Below are 23,646 nucleotides of genomic sequence, written 5' to 3' on the forward strand. Positions count from 1 at the left end.
GTGCTACCAGGGTGGCACAACAACACTCCTTCCGCTTTGTCGCAGTCGTAACGCCGACGTAACGCACCGTTTGGTCCGGGATAACCTCTGGCGTTTTCATACTGATCTCGGCCCCTTGTAAAATAGAGCTTTCACTGCTCAGTCCCATGTCTACATGTTCTGGCAACATGGTGTGCTACCAGGGTGGCACAACAACACTTCTTCCGCTTTGTCGCAGTCGTAACGCCGACGTAACGCACCTTTTGGCCCGGGATAACCTCTGGCGTCTCCATACTGATCTCGGCCCCTTGTACAATAGAACTTTCACTGCTCAGTCCCATGTCTAAATGTTCTGGCAACATGGTGTGCTACCAGGGTGGCACAACAACACTCCTTCCGCTTTGTCGCAGTCGTAACGCCGACGTAACGCACCGTTTGGCCCGGGATAACCTCTGGCATCTCCATACTGATCTCGGCCCCTTGTACAATAGAGCTTTCACTGCTCAGTCCCATGTCTGAATGTTCTGGCAACATGGTGTGCTACCAGGGTGGCACAACAACACTCCTTCCGCTTTGTCGCAGTCGTAACGCCGACGTAACGCACCTTTTGGCCCGGGATAACCTCTGGCGTCTCCATACTGATCTCGATCCCTTGTACAATAGAACTTTCACTGCTCAGTCCCATGTACAATAGAACTTTCACTGCTCAGTCCCATGTCTAAATGTTCTGGCAACATGGTGTGCTACCAGGGTGGCACAACAACACTCCTTCCGCTTTGTCGCAGTCGTAACGCCGACGTAACGCACCTTTTGGCCCGGGATAACCTCTGGCGTCTCCATACTGATCTCGGCCCCTTGTACAATAGAACTTTCACTGCTCAGTCCCATGTCTAAATGTTCTGGCAACATGGTGTGCTACCAGGGTGGCACAACAACACTCCTTCCGCTTTGTCGCAGTCGTAACGCCGACGTAACGCACCTTTTGGCCCGGGATAACCTCTGGCGTCTCCATACTGATCTCGGCCCCTTGTACAATAGAACTTTCACTGCTCAGTCCCATGTCTAAATGTTCTGGCAACATGGTGTGCTACCAGGGTGGCACAACAACACTCCTTCCGCTTTGTCGCAGTCGTAACGCCGACGTAACGCACCTTTTGGCCCGGGATAACCTCTGGCGTCTCCATACTGATCTCGGCCCCTTGTACAATAGAACTTTCACTGCTCAGTCCCATGTCTAAATGTTCTGGCAACATGGTGTGCTACCAGGGTGGCACAACAACACTCCTTCCGCTTTGTCGCAGTCGTAACGCCGACGTAACGCACCGTTTGGCCCGGGATAACCTCTGGCATCTCCATACTGATCTCGTCCCCTTGTACAATAGAGCTTTCACTGCTCAGTCCCATGTCTGAATGTTCTGGCAACATGGTGTGCTACCAGGGTGGCACAACAACACTCCTTCCGCTTTGTCGCAGTCGTAACGCCGACGTAACGCACCGTTTGGCCCGGGATAACCTCTGGCGTTTTCATACTGATCTCGGCCCCTTGTAAAATAGAGCTTTCACTGCTCAGTCCCATGTCTACATGTTCTGGCAACATGGTGTGCTACCAGGGTGGCACAACAACACTCCTTCCGCTTTGTCGCAGTCGTAACGCCGACGTAACGCACCTTTTGGCCCGGGATAACCTCTGGCGTCTCCATACTGATCTCGGCCCCTTGTACAATAGAACTTTCACTGCTCAGTCCCATGTCTAAATGTTCTGGCAACATGGTGTGCTACCAGGGTGGCACAACAACACTCCTTCCGCTTTGTCGCAGTCGTAACGCCGACGTAACGCACCGTTTGGTCCGGGATAACCTCTGGCGTTTTCATACTGATCTCGGCCCCTTGTAAAATAGAGCTTTCACTGCTCAGTCCCATGTCTACATGTTCTGGCAACATGGTGTGCTACCAGGGTGGCACAACAACACTTCTTCCGCTTTGTCGCAGTCGTAACGCCGACGTAACGCACCTTTTGGCCCGGGATAACCTCTGGCGTCTCCATACTGATCTCGGCCCCTTGTACAATAGAACTTTCACTGCTCAGTCCCATGTCTAAATGTTCTGGCAACATGGTGTGCTACCAGGGTGGCACAACAACACTCCTTCCGCTTTGTCGCAGTCGTAACGCCGACGTAACGCACCTTTTGGCCCGGGATAACCTCTGGCGTCTCCATACTGATCTCGGCCCCTTGTACAATAGAACTTTCACTGCTCAGTCCCATGTCTAAATGTTCTGGCAACATGGTGTGCTACCAGGGTGGCACAACAACACTCCTTCCGCTTTGTCGCAGTCGTAACGCCGACGTAACGCACCTTTTGGCCCGGGATAACCTCTGGCGTCTCCATACTGATCTCGGCCCCTTGTACAATAGAACTTTCACTGCTCAGTCCCATGTCTAAATGTTCTGGCAACATGGTGTGCTACCAGGGTGGCACAACAACACTCCTTCCGCTTTGTCGCAGTCGTAACGCCGACGTAACGCACCGTTTGGCCCGGGATAACCTCTGGCATCTCCATACTGATCTCGGCCCCTTGTACAATAGAGCTTTCACTGCTCAGTCCCATGTCTGAATGTTCTGGCAACATGGTGTGCTACCAGGGTGGCACAACAACACTCCTTCCGCTTTGTCGCAGTCGTAACGCCGACGTAACGCACCTTTTGGCCCGGGATAACCTCTGGCGTCTCCATACTGATCTCGATCCCTTGTACAATAGAACTTTCACTGCTCAGTCCCATGTACAATAGAACTTTCACTGCTCAGTCCCATGTCTAAATGTTCTGGCAACATGGTGTGCTACCAGGGTGGCACAACAACACTCCTTCCGCTTTGTCGCAGTCGTAACGCCGACGTAACGCACCTTTTGGCCCGGGATAACCTCTGGCGTCTCCATACTGATCTCGGCCCCTTGTACAATAGAACTTTCACTGCTCAGTCCCATGTCTAAATGTTCTGGCAACATGGTGTGCTACCAGGGTGGCACAACAACACTCCTTCCGCTTTGTCGCAGTCGTAACGCCGACGTAACGCACCTTTTGGCCCGGGATAACCTCTGGCGTCTCCATACTGATCTCGGCCCCTTGTACAATAGAACTTTCACTGCTCAGTCCCATGTCTAAATGTTCTGGCAACATGGTGTGCTACCAGGGTGGCACAACAACACTCCTTCCGCTTTGTCGCAGTCGTAACGCCGACGTAACGCACCTTTTGGCCCGGGATAACCTCTGGCGTCTCCATACTGATCTCGGCCCCTTGTACAATAGAACTTTCACTGCTCAGTCCCATGTCTAAATGTTCTGGCAACATGGTGTGCTACCAGGGTGGCACAACAACACTCCTTCCGCTTTGTCGCAGTCGTAACGCCGACGTAACGCACCGTTTGGCCCGGGATAACCTCTGGCATCTCCATACTGATCTCGTCCCCTTGTACAATAGAGCTTTCACTGCTCAGTCCCATGTCTGAATGTTCTGGCAACATGGTGTGCTACCAGGGTGGCACAACAACACTCCTTCCGCTTTGTCGCAGTCGTAACGCCGACGTAACGCACCGTTTGGCCCGGGATAACCTCTGGCGTTTTCATACTGATCTCGGCCCCTTGTAAAATAGAGCTTTCACTGCTCAGTCCCATGTCTACATGTTCTGGCAACATGGTGTGCTACCAGGGTGGCACAACAACACTCCTTCCGCTTTGTCGCAGTCGTAACGCCGACGTAACGCACCTTTTGGCCCGGGATAACCTCTGGCGTCTCCATACTGATCTCGGCCCCTTGTACAATAGAACTTTCACTGCTCAGTCCCATGTCTAAATGTTCTGGCAACATGGTGTGCTACCAGGGTGGCACAACAACACTCCTTCCGCTTTGTCGCAGTCGTAACGCCGACGTAACGCACCGTTTGGTCCGGGATAACCTCTGGCGTTTTCATACTGATCTCGGCCCCTTGTAAAATAGAGCTTTCACTGCTCAGTCCCATGTCTACATGTTCTGGCAACATGGTGTGCTACCAGGGTGGCACAACAACACTTCTTCCGCTTTGTCGCAGTCGTAACGCCGACGTAACGCACCTTTTGGCCCGGGATAACCTCTGGCGTCTCCATACTGATCTCGGCCCCTTGTACAATAGAACTTTCACTGCTCAGTCCCATGTCTAAATGTTCTGGCAACATGGTGTGCTACCAGGGTGGCACAACAACACTCCTTCCGCTTTGTCGCAGTCGTAACGCCGACGTAACGCACCTTTTGGCCCGGGATAACCTCTGGCGTCTCCATACTGATCTCGGCCCCTTGTACAATAGAACTTTCACTGCTCAGTCCCATGTCTAAATGTTCTGGCAACATGGTGTGCTACCAGGGTGGCACAACAACACTCCTTCCGCTTTGTCGCAGTCGTAACGCCGACGTAACGCACCTTTTGGCCCGGGATAACCTCTGGCGTCTCCATACTGATCTCGGCCCCTTGTACAATAGAACTTTCACTGCTCAGTCCCATGTCTAAATGTTCTGGCAACATGGTGTGCTACCAGGGTGGCACAACAACACTCCTTCCGCTTTGTCGCAGTCGTAACGCCGACGTAACGCACCGTTTGGCCCGGGATAACCTCTGGCATCTCCATACTGATCTCGTCCCCTTGTACAATAGAGCTTTCACTGCTCAGTCCCATGTCTGAATGTTCTGGCAACATGGTGTGCTACCAGGGTGGCACAACAACACTCCTTCCGCTTTGTCGCAGTCGTAACGCCGACGTAACGCACCGTTTGGCCCGGGATAACCTCTGGCGTTTTCATACTGATCTCGGCCCCTTGTAAAATAGAGCTTTCACTGCTCAGTCCCATGTCTACATGTTCTGGCAACATGGTGTGCTACCAGGGTGGCACAACAACACTCCTTCCGCTTTGTCGCAGTCGTAACGCCGACGTAACGCACCTTTTGGCCCGGGATAACCTCTGGCGTCTCCATACTGATCTCGGCCCCTTGTACAATAGAACTTTCACTGCTCAGTCCCATGTCTAAATGTTCTGGCAACATGGTGTGCTACCAGGGTGGCACAACAACACTCCTTCCGCTTTGTCGCAGTCGTAACGCCGACGTAACGCACCGTTTGGTCCGGGATAACCTCTGGCGTTTTCATACTGATCTCGGCCCCTTGTAAAATAGAGCTTTCACTGCTCAGTCCCATGTCTACATGTTCTGGCAACATGATGTGCTACCAGGGTGGCACAACAACACTTCTTCCGCTTTGTCGCAGTCGTAACGCCGACGTAACGCACCTTTTGGCCCGGGATAACCTCTGGCGTCTCCATACTGATCTCGGCCCCTTGTACAATAGAACTTTCACTGCTCAGTCCCATGTCTAAATGTTCTGGCAACATGGTGTGCTACCAGGGTGGCACAACAACACTCCTTCCGCTTTGTCGCAGTCGTAACGCCGACGTAACGCACCGTTTGGCCCGGGATAACCTCTGGCGTTTTCATACTGATCTCGGCCCCTTGTAAAATAGAGCTTTCACTGCTCAGTCCCATGTCTACATGTTCTGGCAACATGGTGTGCTACCAGGGTGGCACAACAACACTCCTTCCGCTTTGTCGCAGTCGTAACGCCGACGTAACGCACCTTTTGGCCCGGGATAACCTCTGGCGTCTCCATACTGATCTCGGCCCCTTGTACAATAGAACTTTCACTGCTCAGTCCCATGTGTAAATGTTCTGGCAACATGGTGTGCTACCAGGGTGGCACAACAACACTCCTTCCGCTTTGTCGCAGTCGTAACGCCGACGTAACGCACCGTTTGGTCCGGGATAACCTCTGGCGTTTTCATACTGATCTCGGCCCCTTGTAAAATAGAGCTTTCACTGCTCAGTCCCATGTCTAGATGTTCTGGCAACATGGTGTGCTACCAGGGTGGCACAACAACACTTCTTCCGCTTTGTCGCAGTCGTAACGCCGACGTAACGCACCTTTTGGCCCGGGATAACCTCTGGCGTCTCCATACTGATCTCGGCCCCTTGTACAATAGAACTTTCACTGCTCAGTCCCATGTCTAAATGTTCTGGCAACATGGTGTGCTACCAGGGTGGCACAACAACACTCCTTCCGCTTTGTCGCAGTCGTAACGCCGACGTAACGCACCTTTTGGCCCGGGATAACCTCTGGCGTCTCCATACTGATCTCGGCCCCTTGTACAATAGAACTTTCACTGCTCAGTCCCATGTCTAAATGTTCTGGCAACATGGTGTGCTACCAGGGTGGCACAACAACACTCCTTCCGCTTTGTCGCAGTCGTAACGCCGACGTAACGCACCTTTTGGCCCGGGATAACCTCTGGCGTCTCCATACTGATCTCGGCCCCTTGTACAATAGAGCTTTCACTGCTCAGTCCCATGTCTAAATGTTCTGGCAACATGGTGTGCTACCAGGGTGGCACAACAACACTCATTCCGCTTTGTCGCAGTCGTAACGCCGACGTAACGCACCTTTTGGCCCGGGATAACCTCTGGCGTCTCCATACTGATCTCGGCCCCTTGTACAATAGAGCTTTCACTGCTCAGTCCCATGTCTACATGTTTGGCAACATGGTGTGCTACCAGGGTGGCACAACAACACTCCTTCCGCTTTGTCGCAGTCGTAACGCCGACGTAACGCACCTTTTGGCCCGGGATAACCTCTGGCGTCTCCATACTGATCTCGGCCCCTGGTACAATAGAGCTTTCACTGCTTAGTCCCATGTCTACATGTTCTGGCAACATGGTGTGCTACCAGGGTGGCACAACAACACTCATTCCGCTTTGTCGCAGTCGTAACGCCGACGTAACGCACCTTTTGGCACGGGATAACCTCTGGCGTCTCCATACTGATCTCGGCCCCTTGTACAATAGAGCTTTCACTGCTCAGTCCCATGTCTAAATGTTCTGGCAACATGGTGTGCTACCAGGGTGGCACAACAGCACTCCTTCCGCTTTGTCGCAGTCGTAACGCCGATGTAACGCACCTTTTGGCCCGGGATAACCTCTGGCGTCTCCATACTGATCTCGGCCCCTTGTACAATAGAGCTTTCACTGCTCAGTCCCTTGTCTACATGTTCTGGCAACATGGTGTGCTACCAGGGTGGCACAACAACACTCCTTCCGCTTTGTCGCAGTCGTAACGCCGACGTAACGCACCTTTTGGCCCGGGATAACCTCTGGCGTCTCCATACTGATCTCGGCCCCTTGTACAATAGAGCTTTCACTGCTTAGTCCCATGTCTACATGTTCTGGCAACATGGTGTGCTACCAGGGTGGCACAACAACACTCCTTCCGCTTTGTCGCAGTCGTAACGCCGACGTAACGCACCTTTTGGCACGGGATAACCTCTGGCGTCTCCATACTGATCTCGGCCCCTTGTACAATAGAGCTTTCACTGCTCAGTCCCTTGTCTACATGTTCTGGCAACATGGTGTGCTACCAGGGTGGCACAACAACACTCATTCCGCTTTGTCGCAGTCGTAACGCCGACGTAACGCACCTTTTGGCACGGGATAACCTCTGGCGTCTCCATACTGATCTCGGCCCCTTGTACAATAGAGCTTTCACTGCTCAGTCCCATGTCTAAATGTTCTGGCAACATGGTGTGCTACCAGGGTGGCACAACAGCACTCCTTCCGCTTTGTCGCAGTCGTAACGCCGATGTAACGCACCTTTTGGCCCGGGATAACCTCTGGCGTCTCCATACTGATCTCGGCCCCTTGTACAATAGAGCTTTCACTGCTCAGTCCCTTGTCTACATGTTCTGGCAACATGGTGTGCTACCAGGGTGGCACAACAACACTCCTTCCGCTTTGTCGCAGTCGTAACGCCGACGTAACGCACCTTTTGGCCCGGGATAACCTCTGGCGTCTCCATACTGATCTCGGCCCCTTGTACAATAGGGCTTTCACTGCTCAGTCCCTTGTCTACATGTTCTGGCAACATGGTGTGCTACCAGGGTGGCACAACAACACTCCTTCCGCTTTGTCGCAGTCGTAACGCCGACGTAACGCACCTTTTGGCCCGGGATAACCTCTGGCGTCTCCATACTGATCTCGGCCCCTTGTACAATAGAGCTTTCACTGCTCAGTCCCATGTCTACATGTTCTGGCAACATGGTGTGCTACCAGGGTGGCACAACAACACTCCTTCCGCTTTGTCGCAGTCGTAATGCCGACGTAACGCACCTTTTGGCCCGGGATAACCTCTGGCGTTTCCATACTGATCTCGGCCCCTTGTACAATAGAGCTTTCACTGCTCAGTCCCATGTCTACATGTTCTGACAACATGGTGTGCTACCAGGGTGGCACAACAACACTCATTCCGCTTTGTCGCAGTCGTAACGCCGACGTAACGCACCGTTTGGCCCGGGATAACCTCTGGCATCTCCATACTGATCTCGGCCCCTTGTACAATAGAGCTTTCACTGCTCAGTCCCATGTCTACATGTTCTGACAACATGGTGTGCTACCAGGGTGGCACAACAACACTCCTTCCGCTTTGTCGCAGTCGTAACGCCGACGTAACGCACCTTTTGGCCCGGGATAACCTCTGGCGTTTCCATACTGATCTCGGCCCCGTGTACAATAGAGCTTTCACTGCTCAGTCCCATGTGTACATGTTCTGGCAACATGGTGTGCTACCAGGGTGGCACAACAACACTCCTTCCGCTTTGTCGCAGTCGTAACGCCGACGTAACGCACCTTTTGGCCCGGGATAACCTCTGGCGTTTCCATACTGATCTCGGCCCCTTGTACAATAGAGCTTTCACTGCTCAGTCCCATGTCTACATGTTCTGGCAACATGGTGTGCTACCAGGGTGGCACAACAACACTCATTCCGCTTTGTCGCAGTCGTAACGCCGACGTAACGCACCTTTTGGCCCGGGATAACCTCTGGCGTCTCCATACTGATCTCGGCCCCTTGTACAATAGAGCTTTCACTGCTCAGTCCCATGTCTACATGTTCTGGCAACATGGTGTGCTACCAGGGTGGCACAACAACACTCATTCCGCTTTGTCGCAGTCTTAACGCCGACGTAACGCACCTTTTGGCCCGGGATAACCTCTGGCGTCTCCATACTGATCTCGGCCCCTTGTACAATAGAGCTTTCACTGCTCAGTCCCATGTCTACATGTTCTGGCAACATGGTGTGCTACCAGGGTGGCACAACAACACTCATTCCGCTTTGTCGCAGTCGTAACGCCGACGTAACGCACCTTTTGGCCCGGGATAACCTCTGGCGTCTCCATACTGATCTCGGCCCCTTGTACAATAGAGCTTTCACTGCTCAGTCCCATGTCTACATGTTCTGGCAACATGGTGTGCTACCAGGGTGGCACAACAACACTCATTCCGCTTTGTCGCAGTCGTAACGCCGACGTAACGCACCTTTTGGCCTGGGATAACCTCTGGCGTCTCCATACTGATCTCGGCCCCTTGTACAATAGAGCTTTCACTGCTCAGTCCCATGTCTACATGTTCTGGCAACATGGTGTGCTACCAGGGTGGCACAACAACACTCATTCCGCTTTGTCGCAGTCGTAACGCCGACGTAACGCACCTTTTGGCCCGGGATAACCTCTGGCGTCTCCATACTGATCTCGGCCCCTTGTACAATAGAGCTTTCACTGCTCAGTCCCATGTCTACATGTTCTGGCAACATGGTGTGCTACCAGGGTGGCACAACAACACTCCTTCCGCTTTGTCGCAGTCGTAACGCCGACGTAACGCACCTTTTGGCCCGGGATAACATCTGGCGTTTCCATACTGATCTCGGCCCCTTGTACAATAGAGCTTTCACTGCTCAGTCCAATGTCTAAATTTCGTGCACCTGGCTTAATTTACACAGCAGCTATAGTTAAAATGTAGACGCAGTTTACATTTCTTCATGTGAGCCAACATACACCCCTCTGGTGGGTCAATATTGGCCTTTGTACAATAGAGTTTCGTCCCGGCGCCCACATGACAGGTATCGTGGCTGAGTGGCCTGCGAGGTTATCCTGAGCCCTACTTGGGTGCACTTTTAGATGACTTTTCTTTTTCTTCCCTCAGGTGTTGTCCTCTGTGTTCCTGACTGTGCCACTCTACGAACAGGATTCAGTCGTTATTGTTGCTTCAGGCCTGGTAAGCATTGCTTGAGACAGGATGACACCTACATGATATCTTTTTTTTAGGAAAACAGGGATTGGATATTTGGGTGCACTGCCACTAAAGATGTACGGGGACGAATTGTCTGGTAAGGTATTTTTTAACTGTTTCTCGGCAAATTGAGGTTCAATTACGGAGCCTGAATTATTTTTAATACATACAGGGTGTCCCGTGTCGTTGAATTATAATAAAAAACTACGCTACCCAGAATCACACTGTCAACAGCATTTGTTTTTACTAGGTTTTTGCCACCCCCTGATATGAATGTAATCCAACTTTGGTTTTAATGTGTCAATTTTTACGAACTGAATTTGAAAATTTGGCTAGTAAGGGTCGCTCTTTTGCCAATGTGAAGCGTGTGCCCAATATACTCAAGTTGATGATCATTGACACGGATATTGAGGAGCTATGCCATGGAAAAAAATAGCCCAACATCATGCTTTTCGGAGTGCAAAGAGCATAGCACTGGATGAGTCTTCGTTGTCGGCCTGACGAAAGGAAGTTTCTCCCACCCAGGGATTGTGCCTTCCCTTTCCCAATTTCAAGAGCTATCACTTTTTCGCTCTGTGGGCTGGGTTTAGCAACTTGCTTTTGTCGGACTGCTTGAAGGCGCTCAAAAAGTCGTTGAGTGCATTGCTCTGGAGGCTCCGAAAAGCATGATGTTGGACTATTTTTCCCGATAGGATAACGTCTCAACCTCCCTGTCATTTATCATCAACTTGAGTAAATTCGCTTAAATGTGCTTCACGTTGGTGTGGTAAAAAAGCTACCTCTACTTGGCAAATTTTTGAGTTCAGTTCGTACTAATTAGCATAATAAAACTTAAATTAGATGGCATTCACATCAGTGGCAATAACCTAGTAGGAACAAATTCCGTTGACCGCATGATTCTATGTGGTGTAGTTATTTTATTATACTAATTGCATGACACGTTTCCTGGGACACCATGTATACTCCACTACGGGAGAACCTCACTAATCCCGAGTCGTCTGGATGGCGAAAAAAATTTTGAATTAAGCGGGCATTGGAATTTAGCAATCCAGTGCACATGCTGAAGGAAAATATATTTATATGCCGAAGAATTCGCGTGTCTTCGTCTGCTGATGACCAACGATAGAAGGCACTGAAAAGGTTAGCCTGCTGTAGGACTCAAACCCACATCTTCTGGATTTCAGGTCCAGGGCTCATAATAATTGAGCTAAGCTAACATACCTTCCCCAACGACTTCCATGAGCGCTTCATTTGCGCCAGTCGTCTTCAGAATCATGTCCCCCGTGAGACTTGTGGTCTGTTGTGTGTATTCTGTCCTGGCATATTCTTCAAAAGATGCGAAGCTCTCCTTGAAGCTCGCATCACTGGAAGGAGCTTATAGCACGTTGCAGATCTTGCGGCTGAGATGGTGGACACTTTTTCTTTCATCATCAGCGTCTTGTACTTGACCTGCAGGCTGTCTCCACAGCCCACAGGCAAGAAGTGGACTTGGAAGTGGATCTGGGATGCTGGTTGGCAAGGAAGCACGAGGAAGTTGCTCTGAGTGATTGGGGAAAGGGGAGCTAGGGACATGGTTTTTATGGCAGGAAGCCGATGGTAGATGATGAGGCCATAGATAGAAAGCCATAGATGGCTGGTGGGTAAACTCCATGACAGGCTAGCCAATGGGCTAGCCAATGGGCCAGGCTAGAATGGCCAAGACATGTAAACAACACAACACAAATGCATGCTTCGTGTTGCCCATCGCTCAGGCTTGTCTATCATGGATACGGGCCAGCTTTCTTCCAATTATGCAGTCAGATTGCAACGCACAAAGACAGGACCGCAGCAATCCTTCCAATTAAGCGGAATTTTGAATTAAGCGAGATGAAACTAGTGAGGTTCTACTATATAATGGCACTTGCAAAAAGATTGGTTTCACGAATTATGCGACTCTTTAGGTGAACATGTTTGGCACCTGAGTGCACTCGTATCACTTAGGCCCGGTTTCACCAATGCCATTCGAACTGAGATGAGCGGTCCCTTAACTTGTATTTAACTCATAACTCTGCTTCGCAAAAAGGAGCTGTTGTCATTGAATCCCATCACCAACTAGCATTTCTAAAATGTAATTGAGTGTTAACTTAATCTTGGTTCAACGTTAACCAGCGTTGGTGAAACCGGGCCTTAGCCAACCAATGTGAGGTGTCTTGCGAAGGAAACATCTAGGAAGCAGTTGAACACTCACTGGTTCAAGTCTTGGCATAGATATGAGCAGAGTTTTGCTCAGGTTGAAATGAGCATTAAATGGAGGCACCGTGTCATTTGCTCCGGACTTTGAGAAGACTTAGTCGAGTTTTTGTGTCTTCCTCCTGAAAGCGCAACAAAAGCATTTTTTCTGAGGTTATGATTCTTATGAAAAGCATTTAAACCACGAGTTTTGGGTACAACCATAATAGCAAGCGTCAGCGTAAGCAAGTCGAGGACTTGAAGTGGGATCAACATATAATTGATGTTACGTATCAGCAGGGCCAGCTTTGTATGTTGAGGAGAAAAAAGAAATGCCGATCAACACGTGAAGCTAATTGCTTATGAAGCCTAAATACGTTGAGTAATTGATGTAAGCTACAACGAGAATAAAAGGGCTTGAATTGATTCAAAGATGAGCTATTGGTTTCGTGTACAACAAATGTTCCCGTTTTGACTCAACGACTCGAATGCTCTAGTTGGCAGGGCTTCAGAATCTTGGTGTCAAAACTTGCATTCCCAAGGCCAAGTACTTGAAACTTTCAGACACTGGTAGTCATCGCAGAAAGCGTACCAAACTTTTAGTGCGCTTCAAAACAAACTGCTTACGGTACTCCTTTCTCCCTAAAGCCATTTATGAATGGAATAAGTTGCACATGGTGGTCATTGATTGTGACACCCTCCCTTCTTTTGCCTCGTGTATTACTCAACTTTATCGTGACTCATAACTGTGTTTCCTTTATATATGTGTGTATATATGCATATATATAGCTAATGTAGTATATTGAATACAGATTCATGTTTATTGGCATAGCCTTTCTCTTTTTTTAATTAATATTGTTGTTGCTGCTGCTACTGCTGTACCCTATTATGTTTGTATTGATAGTAGAATATGCGCACTATGTATGTTCCACCTTCCATGGCGAGTCATTCGCCGGAAGTATTTCAAATAAAAATAAATAAACCAAGGTAAAAGAGGGAGAAGAAAAGAGGGGACACTAAACGTGAATCAAGATCAAGACCTGTGGTATATTTATAGGGTGAGGTTTTCAGGAAATATTTTTGGCAGAATTCGGGGGTAAAAATCGGGTGAAAAATGTTTAGCCCCAGAATAAGCAGAATTTCGCGCAAAAATCTTGAAGAGGACTTAAATGGGGTAACAATCAGGTATGACGGAAGCGAAAATAAGCTGCAAAGCTGTTTACTTCATATTATGGTGTGTACCAAAACAATGCGGAATTGGAATTAAATTTACGTACATAAGTTGAAATGCCGCCATAATCGCGATATAAAATTGGGCCACGGAGCACTCTGAGCCCCTGGTGAACGTTGCCATTGTTGGAGTTCCTGACTTTCATTTCGTGCTTGTTTTGCGATCGGAGATTGATTTTGGTGCCAAGAAAAATTGTGTTTCCTGGCTGTGCTACAGCATGTTGCCAACTTCCTTTCGGCAACGTGAGGATGGAGTGTTCCTTGGACGAACGACACACGAGTAAACAGCACAAACACAGTGTAAAACATCGACTGACGTTTATTACAAAGACAACGCTACCGATGCTGGCCCCCCATTCTGAGCATTCTCTCTAGAGGTGAGGGTCTTGCTGCTTACATTGCTAGCTGTCTTACCTTGCGTGTTTCAGAACAAACACGCTCTACTAGTCTGTGGCTGTTTCCATGGCGGTATTGACCATTGGCGATCAACTGGCAATCGAGATGCGTAGTTGAAATTCCGCTGTTGTCTCACTTTTTTTATTTTGATTGTTTCCAAGAGACAAGAAACTAATTCGCGCCGCGAATCCGTCTATGCCTACTTGGATACAGGTGAAACGAGACAAGTAGTGCGCAGGGGTAGAAGTGCAAGGATGCAGGCGAGCTGGTACATTGTAAAACGACGATAAAAACCGGAGACACGGAGCAGAAAAAGACAACACGACACGCACACAGTGCGCAGACATGTTGTTGTCGAATGGTTCAAAATAAATCCAGAGGTGCTTATTAGCCTTGGCTCGTCAACAAAGTACATCAAGCTGAAAGAAGGAGCGGTTCCATCTGTATTTTCACGGAAATGTAAGGCACAAACATTTACCTCCACTTGGCCTTTCGGAGTACATCTCATTCCGGCTGCGAGGAAAAAGAAAAATGAGAAGAAACATAGGTACAAACCCATCTCTCATAGGATATGTGACCCTCAGATTTGCACAAGATCTCCGAATGGAATATCTTGAGTCCTTGTTCAGAATTGGCCGTGTTTATCCTGTTGAGCCGCACATGGAGCTCATTTGACGTCACAGGCTCCTCAGATTCTCGTGTGGGAGGTTCGTATTCATCAAAGATATGCTCACAAAATATTGGTGATTTACACCTTGTTCGGATCCCCTCTTGCAAGTCACTTCCATTGTCCTTTAAGCTAGACAGTTGCCTCAGTGACCCCAGTAATAGTCTATATGAAAGCCTGTGGGTGATCCACTGTTCCTATGCCCAGTATAAGTGACAAACATCGTGGCACTGCTGACCTTTCAGGCCTTTGCATGCACTGGTGCTTGCTGAATGTACTCATAGCTGCCATTTGCAAACAAAGTAAAGCTGTAGCTGCGAGGTTTGGGAGGCCAATGAGTCGAGGGAAGCATTTTTCCTTCACATACATCTGGCACTCATCTACTATGCTGTTGAGGTCAGTTACGAGAGAAAAGCATATGTGTTTATGTCTTGGCTCATTCTGTGCTTCATGTGTGGGTTAAGGACTCTAGCCAGCTTCCAGATGTCCATCTTTGCCCTCAAAGTTTCTTTTGCCATTTTTGAAACAATCAATCGTCTTGGGAGCATGGGCACTTTTGAGAGCCACATGGTCTTTGTCATGTAGGCATCTAGGTCAGGGAGTCGAACCGCAAAAAATAGGGGTTTGGTTTAGGCTCGTCTTGCTTGGATTTTGTTTTGCTTCAGTTCCGATTTGGCCGCGCAAACACTCGAAACTGTTTGCAAACCAGTTCGTGAACCAATCTCCTTGCCAGAAATGTGCGGCTAATAGCTTACTGCACTGCACTGAACTTATTGTCTGCACTGACATATTTAGTGACTGAGTACTCCCTTTAGTGAAAGAAAGAAGTGGATCAACACTCGCAAATGGCGTACATGCTGATTAAAGCGGTGTAGTCCTGCTACTGATTCCCACGTACACTGCCAGCAAGATACACTTAAAGGAAACCAAATAAGATAGACAGCATTTTTCATAGGCAATGGTACTGATCCAGTCTGAAACAGTGTTAAAACATGTAGAAAATGAGTGCCTTGCTCTGTCTGAGGTCACAGCAGTGTACAATTGCACTACCAGTAAGCAGAACTACATTTATTTTTCAAACCACCATCAATCATACTGTTCTGCGTATGCTCCACTTGTCATGCTTCTGACTTGTTTAATTTTTACTGCTCACGTGTAATAGGAAATGTTGGGAGCTCGCTTAATCACATGTTGGTCTTATAGAGCTACATAAGTGGCCTACTCCATTCCTGCTCCATTCTGTGGACGATGGCAGCCCTTTCAGAAAATCAGCAGTTGCTAGCAGTGGCGTCATTTGCTTGGGAGTGGGTTTGAAAGCGTCCTTGTGGTGGCTGTCTCGGCGCTTACAAGGTCAACTGTGCTTCAAAATGTTACTGTGAAAGCATACTTACTATACCTCCTTGTTTGATTATGCTAAGTGAAAATTCGCGAAATTCTTGATATGGAGACCATGCAGTGTGTCATCGTTCAGGGATTGAGAGGCTAATGAACCCATATGCTGACTTCTTTTATGTCCCAACTGTTTCGTTGCGAGAGTTTGGGGCAAAATTGGGTAAAACCTGAAAACCGCAAACCCTAAGTATTTATAACACTCTTTGTTGACAGATTTTGAGGAACACACCCCAATTCTGCAGGACCTGTATTCACAGGCGCAATTTCTCCTTACTTCTGCCTTCCTTTTTCCTTGCGAGGCACTAGCTTGTGTGTTATTAAACATTGGTGTACAACACATTCTCTGAGCCTTTTGTTGGGGATGTGTTCTCCTTCGCACTTAAGAGCAATTACCTGGGTTGTACCTTGCACAGGGGTTTTTAACGCTTTTAACAAGATGTACCAAACAGCCCTCACTCTTCTTACAATTCATCATCTTATCATAGCATCAAGCACTAGACGTCTTCTCTGTTTTATGGGTTCATATTTTTAACGCGCAATTGTGTCCAAGTACGCTCTATTTAGCACTTTTGGGATTCACCAGTTATGAGTTGAGAAATTGCGTTGGCATACCATCTCCATATATGCTTTGTGAATAATTAATTTCTTAAAGGAACTTTTCAGTCATTACTAGTGTGTCAAAAGCTGGTTGGAAAGCTTGTGCTCCGCAATGTCATGTTGGAGAAGACAAACCCAGGAGCACTGTTTTTTCATTATTGTACACTAATTCAGCGTTAGCAGCAGCATTCTAAATGATGCAAGATGATCAGGGCAATGAAAGAAAATTTCTTCCATGGAGACTCACTCGTATGTGAAGAGGTACTGAACATTCCTTTGTCTACCTCAAGTTATTTCTGAGGTATGAGCTTTCGAAAGGGAACACAACAACAGCACAATCATGCGTTTGTGATTTGTCCTAGAGTGATTGAATGTTACTTGACAATACGGCAGCTTGTGAACAACCTGCTTCAAGACCCGCTGACTGGAACATAGTATTTCACTATTGTTGCAAGTATGTATGCTCAGCTTGGATTCCTCTCAGAAGCACTAATAACAGGCACACAGTCGTGTTGCTCAGTAATATTGCAGTAGAGCACCGCAAATATCTGGCTGGGTTCGATCAGGCCCAACTTTTGTGATCCATTCTTTGTCATTATTTAACCCTCGGCATTGATTTTGAAAACAAACTAACCATGTACCTGGGTCTCTGCTACAACAATACATACCATGTTGAGAATCTCACTCCTGCTGCAGTGTGCAGAAACCGGCGCACATTCCAAGTACAGTATGTGTGGTTTACACTGTGTACAGTGGCTTTCGGGTCAGGTAAGCCTCCATTCGGGCTGGTAAATTCAGGCCCGCGAAATGCTCTATGTTGCAGTAATACCAGAGAACAGTATATATTGCAGGATTAAGTGACATTACCTTTAGATTATGTACACCACATTGAGACTGCCCACTTGATTTTTGGTACGAATGCACGGTAGTAGAGCAACCATGGAAGAAAGTGCATTTGCTTGATGCGGAGAAGGTTGTCCTATGAGATTTGAGACTGACCAAGCTTGCTCACCCCAAAGCTAATTCTTGCCACGAGTAATTGCCACTGTAGGCTGCATCTGTTGGAAGGCAGCAACGAGGCATAGATGATTAAGTGCCGCCATGGTTTTTCAGCGCAAAGGGCATCAGCCTTTCAGTCGAGGGAGAAAGGATACCAGCAAAGCACTCGGATCAAGAGAGACGCCTATTCCACGGACGATCTTTTTCGTTAAAGATGAGAGGCTTCAAGTATCTCCTAATCAAGATTCTTCCAACAGGAGCTAAGGTTCTGTTCTGCTTCCATATTTGTTTTTGTCTCCCATCCTTGGTGAGCCTACTGGAGAGCTCAATTTAATGATGGCAGTTGAAGAGCAGTGAGGTACAAACCAACACCCTCACTAACCCTCACTGTCACCACCAGTGAATGCGTGTCCCACTGCTGGTGCCATTATTCAATTGTTATTGTTTTCTATCTGACCAACGATATTATGTGTGTGAAATAAAGCACAAACAAATTACTTACAGGATGACCATTTCAATGGTCTTTTCAGGTGACCGTCCTGGGTGAACGTTACAGGAAAGGAGGTCGCAACAAACGTTTGCCGCCACCGTCACCTCTGTGGGCACTAACTTCTTCTAAAGTGTTGACTATACCCATGACAGAGGGAGCCGTCTTTTACAATGTAACCCTCGTTGGATTCAGGCATGTTCTACAGACTTATGTCTACACCATCGAAACCAGGATCTGTAGAACTGGAACACAAGGTGTGTTCCACCATGTGGTTGCCATTAGATGCAGTAGGTGCCCATGGGAACCATTTAATGGGGAAACATTGCATGTTTCAGTTTCATCTTCTGCTATCACCATTTCCGTTGTAGTTTTCTTCTTTCTTTGCCATGCTCTGAGACCATAACAAAACTGCATATCTGTTTCTTTGAATGGCAGTTGAACCTCTATATAACGAATTCGCAAATGCTGGCTCTTTTTTTTGTGTGTTGTTATTAAATAGAGAAATTTGTTAAACGGAACACTCCAAGTGGAAAAAAAGATGCCACTACCTGCGCTGCGTGTGTCACAAAACAGGTATCAAGTTATGAAGGGCACAAAATACGTATCAAGCTTTATTCATCACATAATGCATCACATTCAGTTCATTTGTATATCAAGATTCAGGGTTGGATATCTTGGAATTAGGATGGTCTCTCATTTTGATCTCTGGCTTTTGCCCGAAATCCCCTAATGGAATTAATGAATTTTAGGTAATTAGTCGTCTTGTAGTTGCGTACATTCTTTGAGGGGATGTCAGCCTCGCCGTAAAACTCAACTGCAAAAATTGCATCTTTTTTGCTCCGTTAGTTTTTAATAAATGTTGTGCAATGAATAAAAATGAACACCCTGTATACTATTTACTTATGTGCTCCAGTTTGATAGTTTTAGTTTTAGACACTCAGTTCATTTTAGTTTGTTTCATTGAGCTTTATTTAATAGATTTATTTGAATGATACGGTAGAGGATTGTAATAATTGAGGTGCTGCAGTACTCGAATTATCGTCATACTGCAAATAGTTTTTTTTATTTTCGTTGCATCTCTTACCGTTATCCGCTATATTTCCAGTATGATACAGTTAGTCTTTTAATGCTCACATGTCAACATCCAAGGAATTAGTCCTAGAATTTCCCGCTTCTCACCATGAAAATTCCTTGAGAAATTTTGCAGAGAATTGTGAGTGTGTTTCTAATCTACCCTAACATATAGGTCAAGGCATTGTGCGCTACGTTGTACCCTGGGCTCATGAAGATCGATTCTTCCACATCAGGTACTTTGTCTGAATTTGTCATGTTCTTGTCAAGCGGTCAAAGGTGTTGATGTGGTTCATTTCATCAAGGACACATTTTACTGCATGGCTGAATACTGTCTGGCATAGTGAGATACAAAGTGTCAGAGTGCTCAGAGGGTTGTCCATTCCCTCTCTTTTACCCTCTTCTGGGTTAACGACCTGTCTCAAATCCTTTTTCAGGACAGCAATGGGTGCTGTAACTCCCATGGCTCTGAAAATCTACAATCCAGTGCCTGAAGGAGAGCATTGCTCTGGAGTTGTTCTGGAGCTGTACCTCGATCCCGAGTGTAGCTACACTCTTTCTGCACAGTTCTCTTTAAAGCATTTTTTTGGACAGGCACGTGTCATATTTACTCGCATATAGGATTTTTACCCCAAAACGCCATTGATGGGGAAAGTGGAGTACTTAACTCCCATTTTAATAACTAAATACCGCTATCCTTCCATACCAAATTGTCTTCTGTTCCATCAAGTGTGGAGAAAATATTCATCGTATTAGTTGTTCATAACTCTGCTTGCTTTTAATATCTGCATTTGAGCAAGTCATCTTTCAGCCCATTGTAATAGGAACTGCCCCGAAATGCAGTGCAACTCTGTATATGTAGGGAACACATACTGGGAGTGATTTTATCAACATTATGCAAGAAGCTGGATTTATCCCATTCTGACTAGTGTTATTTGTCAAGTATATTCGGACAACGTGTCCGACAGAAGTTTGTTGGACAGTCTTGGTTTAGTCTTGGTTAGTTTTGGTTTCCTTCCTTTTTTTTGTCTGTTTGGCCTGCCGCCGCGCGCCTTGAGCGGACCGCGCTGGCTCGTTCATTAAAACCGTAGTTCTCTATCGAACAGTACTGGCTGCCTTTCTCTTCTCCTGGCATCCTACCCAACATTATTTTCATATGCAGTCCCCTCTGCTGATAACAAAGGTTATCTAAAACTGCATTCACTTGATGCGGTGGGACCAGCAATTTGTACATCTTTTTCCTACAGCTATTACATTTTAGTAGGGATGTTGATCAGTGTGCTTTTTTCGATTTCTGCAGGTGGTGAAGCACTATGCAGGCATGGTGCCAGCATATTCTACAGCACAGGTGATGCTTGCCCTTGGCTTTCAGCTCTCATCTATATCGACAACAGGTGAGCTCTATGAAATTGAATGTAAACACAATTAGTGTAACCTCTCATGTCCTTTCTCCAAGGCCTCTGTCCGTCTCTCTTGACTGCATTGAGCCAGGCAAAGTCTGCCCTTATTCTCATTTTCTTCCCTACTATCTTCCAAGGAGTGCTCTGGTGAGCCCATTTCTAGCATCAGAAAATGCTCTAGAGATGGTGTGCATGGCTATTAATGTTTCCAAGTTTGACTACAATCTTTATGGATCTGACCTCATCTTTGTTCTTTCGAGGCACTCAAAAGGGTCTGCAGCCGAACCTTGATATGAGGTGGTATCAAAAAGTTGCGAGATTAGGCGCATATGAAGGCAAGTATCTACTTTGTTTAGGCTTGGCTATTATCACTCCAAAGAAATCTCCTTGTGCAGCGATAAATCTCTCCCAGCGCCACTTTCGGAAGGCTCCCCGAAGTCTTATTGTTATAGCATGTCTAGCACCTTCTGCGATTCGACCTCGTTCATGGTTTTGAAATAAGCCTAACCTTTATCGTTGGGAACAAGTTGCCAAATCTGGCGGGTGAGGAATGGTGACCCAAAAGCAGCTGAGCTGATACTCTAATTCTCGGGTGTGCGGTGGAACATCCAATTGCGCCGCAGCTCATCCTTCTTGCGTCCTTTCTCAAATGCCTGAGAACGTCTTGCATGACACATTGGGGACAAATGTAGCGGAGAAAAGGAGGCACAAAGTGGCTTTTGCAAATGAACACGTGGCTGTGTTTTGTTCGGAACATTTTGCTTTTATGAATAGGAGTGAAGTCGGTAGTGAGGAAAAGGCGACGCAGAGAGTCTCCTACAAATAGGAGACAGTGTTTGGCGAGCTGCCTGGAGAAGTCCTATTCACGTTGCACAACTCAGCAAATGAAAAAGAAAAAAATAGCATGCACTTGGTCACCTTCTTTGGTCTTGGGGATGCTGGGCTCTTCCACTGCAAAGACTACCTCCGGATCATAACCCCATCCCCAGTGATGACCCTCAACATGAGTGGTAGGTCATCCAGAACCTGCTCACGAAGGTTCTGACAGAGTTCAACATGATGTTCCTTCTGTTTGGTGGACATGATCCTCAGTGTGGTGCATGCCAAAAACAGATGCGCATTTTGCCTGGATGGTTCCTCCACGGTCCCCATGCAAAAATGTCATTTTTGGGGGTTGTGCTCATGGATGGTATCTTAGGCTTCTCCTCATCTTCTAATGATGTTCTGCCTCTCTTGAAGCGTGCACTCACCTTGCATGACTCAGTGCCATAAGCCTGCTGGATCATCTCAAATGTCTGTGTTGCAGATTTGCTGAGTTTGATACAGAATTTGATGTTTGCTTTCTGCTCCAGTTTGCAGTTCATACTGAAATCGCAGTGGCTCGTGTGCACAAAAACCAATATTCAAAAATGAATGGCACGAGAACAAACAAAGGTCATTGACATCAACTGCTGTGTGCTCATCTCCGTCGTGCCATCTCTTATCATGCTACAGAACTAGTCTCGGAACTTTTTGATCACACCTCATACGTATAGGTGGGGTGCATTTGCGTAAGCTGGATCACCAGAAAGAGGGAAAAAGCACGGGTAAAGCTATGGTGTGACGTCATATGCACGCCACGTATAATGGAAAGGGGGAACACCATTTCGTTCGTTATACAGAATATATTGTTGTATCGAGGCTTATGGAATATGGCAGCCAGTTGCGGCAGGGAATACAAATTTTGTTTGATAGCGTTCCATTAAATCTAGGCTTGACTGTATTTCTGAACATGCCATTGAAGGTTGGTTCAACAGAGATCAAACTGTGTTTGTAGGCCTATTTTTAGCTTTGTCCTGCCACAGCCTGACAACATTGGTGCGCATGGATTTGAAAATGTCACCCTGAGAGCAGGTCTGTACATCGTTGGAATTGGCATTAGTGTTGCCACCGTCTTTCTGTTTGCTGCCTGTGCTATTGCTCTTGGACATCTTTATATAAGGTAATACAGTAGCTTATTTTGGAATGCAAAATTTAAGAGAGCCTTTCTTAGGTTGCGGCAAAATGAAAAACCTGCATTCAAGAAACAAATGGATGTAACCTGGTCACGATTAATTCTATGTCTCACCTTATTCCTCATTGGAATCTCGCTGGCCACCTGTGCAGCATTAGCACTTTGGTTAGGATTTGTCATTTCATGCGTTAAGGTAAGTGGAGACAATATCATTATGGGTGGACAGCATTGCAAACCTTGATGCAACAATGTTCTACTAAACCATTGTTTTGTAGTACAACCTGAAAATGGGGACATTCCTATTTGGCCATTGCAGAATGGCCATGCTATGAAGGCTACTTTGCATTGTGTCACATCCAGATGAAAGCCTGGCAGATGCTGCTGCTCTAGCTGTCATCACAAGAGGCTTGTTGATATGCAATGCTCTTGAAATCTCTGAGATGAAGTAATCAACATGCAATAGAGTGATGATGGAGACATTATTTTTAAAGATGGGTGCGGGTATACCTGTGCAAGTTTGCTCCTTGCAGGTACACATTTTTGTGGGTATACCCCTCTGCAGATTATGTGGGTATACCCCTGCTGTCACTGCTCCCAATTTTCTTATCAATCTAATCAAATACCTGCACAAAACTTTGCATAAAATGAGGAGCTGAGGGATTCCAAAAATAGATTGGAACTTCGATTCTGCTTGAACCAACAAAGCAGAAAAACGGATTTCGTGGATTGTTTTGCGCTACGTGTGTGGTTAATATATACTATTCAGAGTGGCATGGGCTGTCAAGCTACAAGTAATTTATGTTACAGTAATAGGGATTTGTGACAATTAAGGGCCACAAATTCCTTCTCAGAAATGCTATCTTTATAACGCTGATATTTCATTTTTCATGACTTCATATTTTATTTCCCATGATCATATTTCTTTCTTTTTCTTTTCCGGGAGCTAACTATCAATCACGAGCAAAACGAGATTGTCAAACTGCGTGCGACAAAACAAAAATTGAAGGTTTTGTTTCCGAGGAAAATATGCTCAGCTT

The 23,646-nt window shown here is 47.0% G+C and overlaps 1 protein-coding gene across 2 annotated transcripts in view; it reads left to right on the top strand.

Moving 5' to 3' along the window:
- Positions 1 to 23,646, top strand: part of LOC135392213 (uncharacterized) — a 107,223-nt gene that overhangs the window by 16,245 nt on the left and 67,332 nt on the right. For both annotated transcript variants that reach the window (XM_064622930.1, XM_064622929.1), the window contains exons 11-20: positions 10,080 to 10,151; positions 10,202 to 10,263; positions 17,770 to 17,920; positions 18,186 to 18,399; positions 19,392 to 19,452; positions 19,654 to 19,810; positions 20,517 to 20,610; positions 20,673 to 20,763; positions 22,433 to 22,597; positions 22,649 to 22,802. In XM_064622930.1, coding sequence (XP_064479000.1) covers positions 10,080 to 10,151; positions 10,202 to 10,263; positions 17,770 to 17,920; positions 18,186 to 18,399; positions 19,392 to 19,452; positions 19,654 to 19,810; positions 20,517 to 20,610; positions 20,673 to 20,763; positions 22,433 to 22,597; positions 22,649 to 22,802 — 1,221 coding nt within the window. The remainder of the gene's footprint in view (positions 1 to 10,079; positions 10,152 to 10,201; positions 10,264 to 17,769; positions 17,921 to 18,185; positions 18,400 to 19,391; positions 19,453 to 19,653; positions 19,811 to 20,516; positions 20,611 to 20,672; positions 20,764 to 22,432; positions 22,598 to 22,648; positions 22,803 to 23,646) is intronic.

This window comes from Ornithodoros turicata, chromosome 4 (assembly GCF_037126465.1).
Source record: "Ornithodoros turicata isolate Travis chromosome 4, ASM3712646v1, whole genome shotgun sequence".
Lineage (NCBI taxonomy): Eukaryota > Metazoa > Arthropoda > Arachnida > Ixodida > Argasidae > Ornithodoros > Ornithodoros turicata.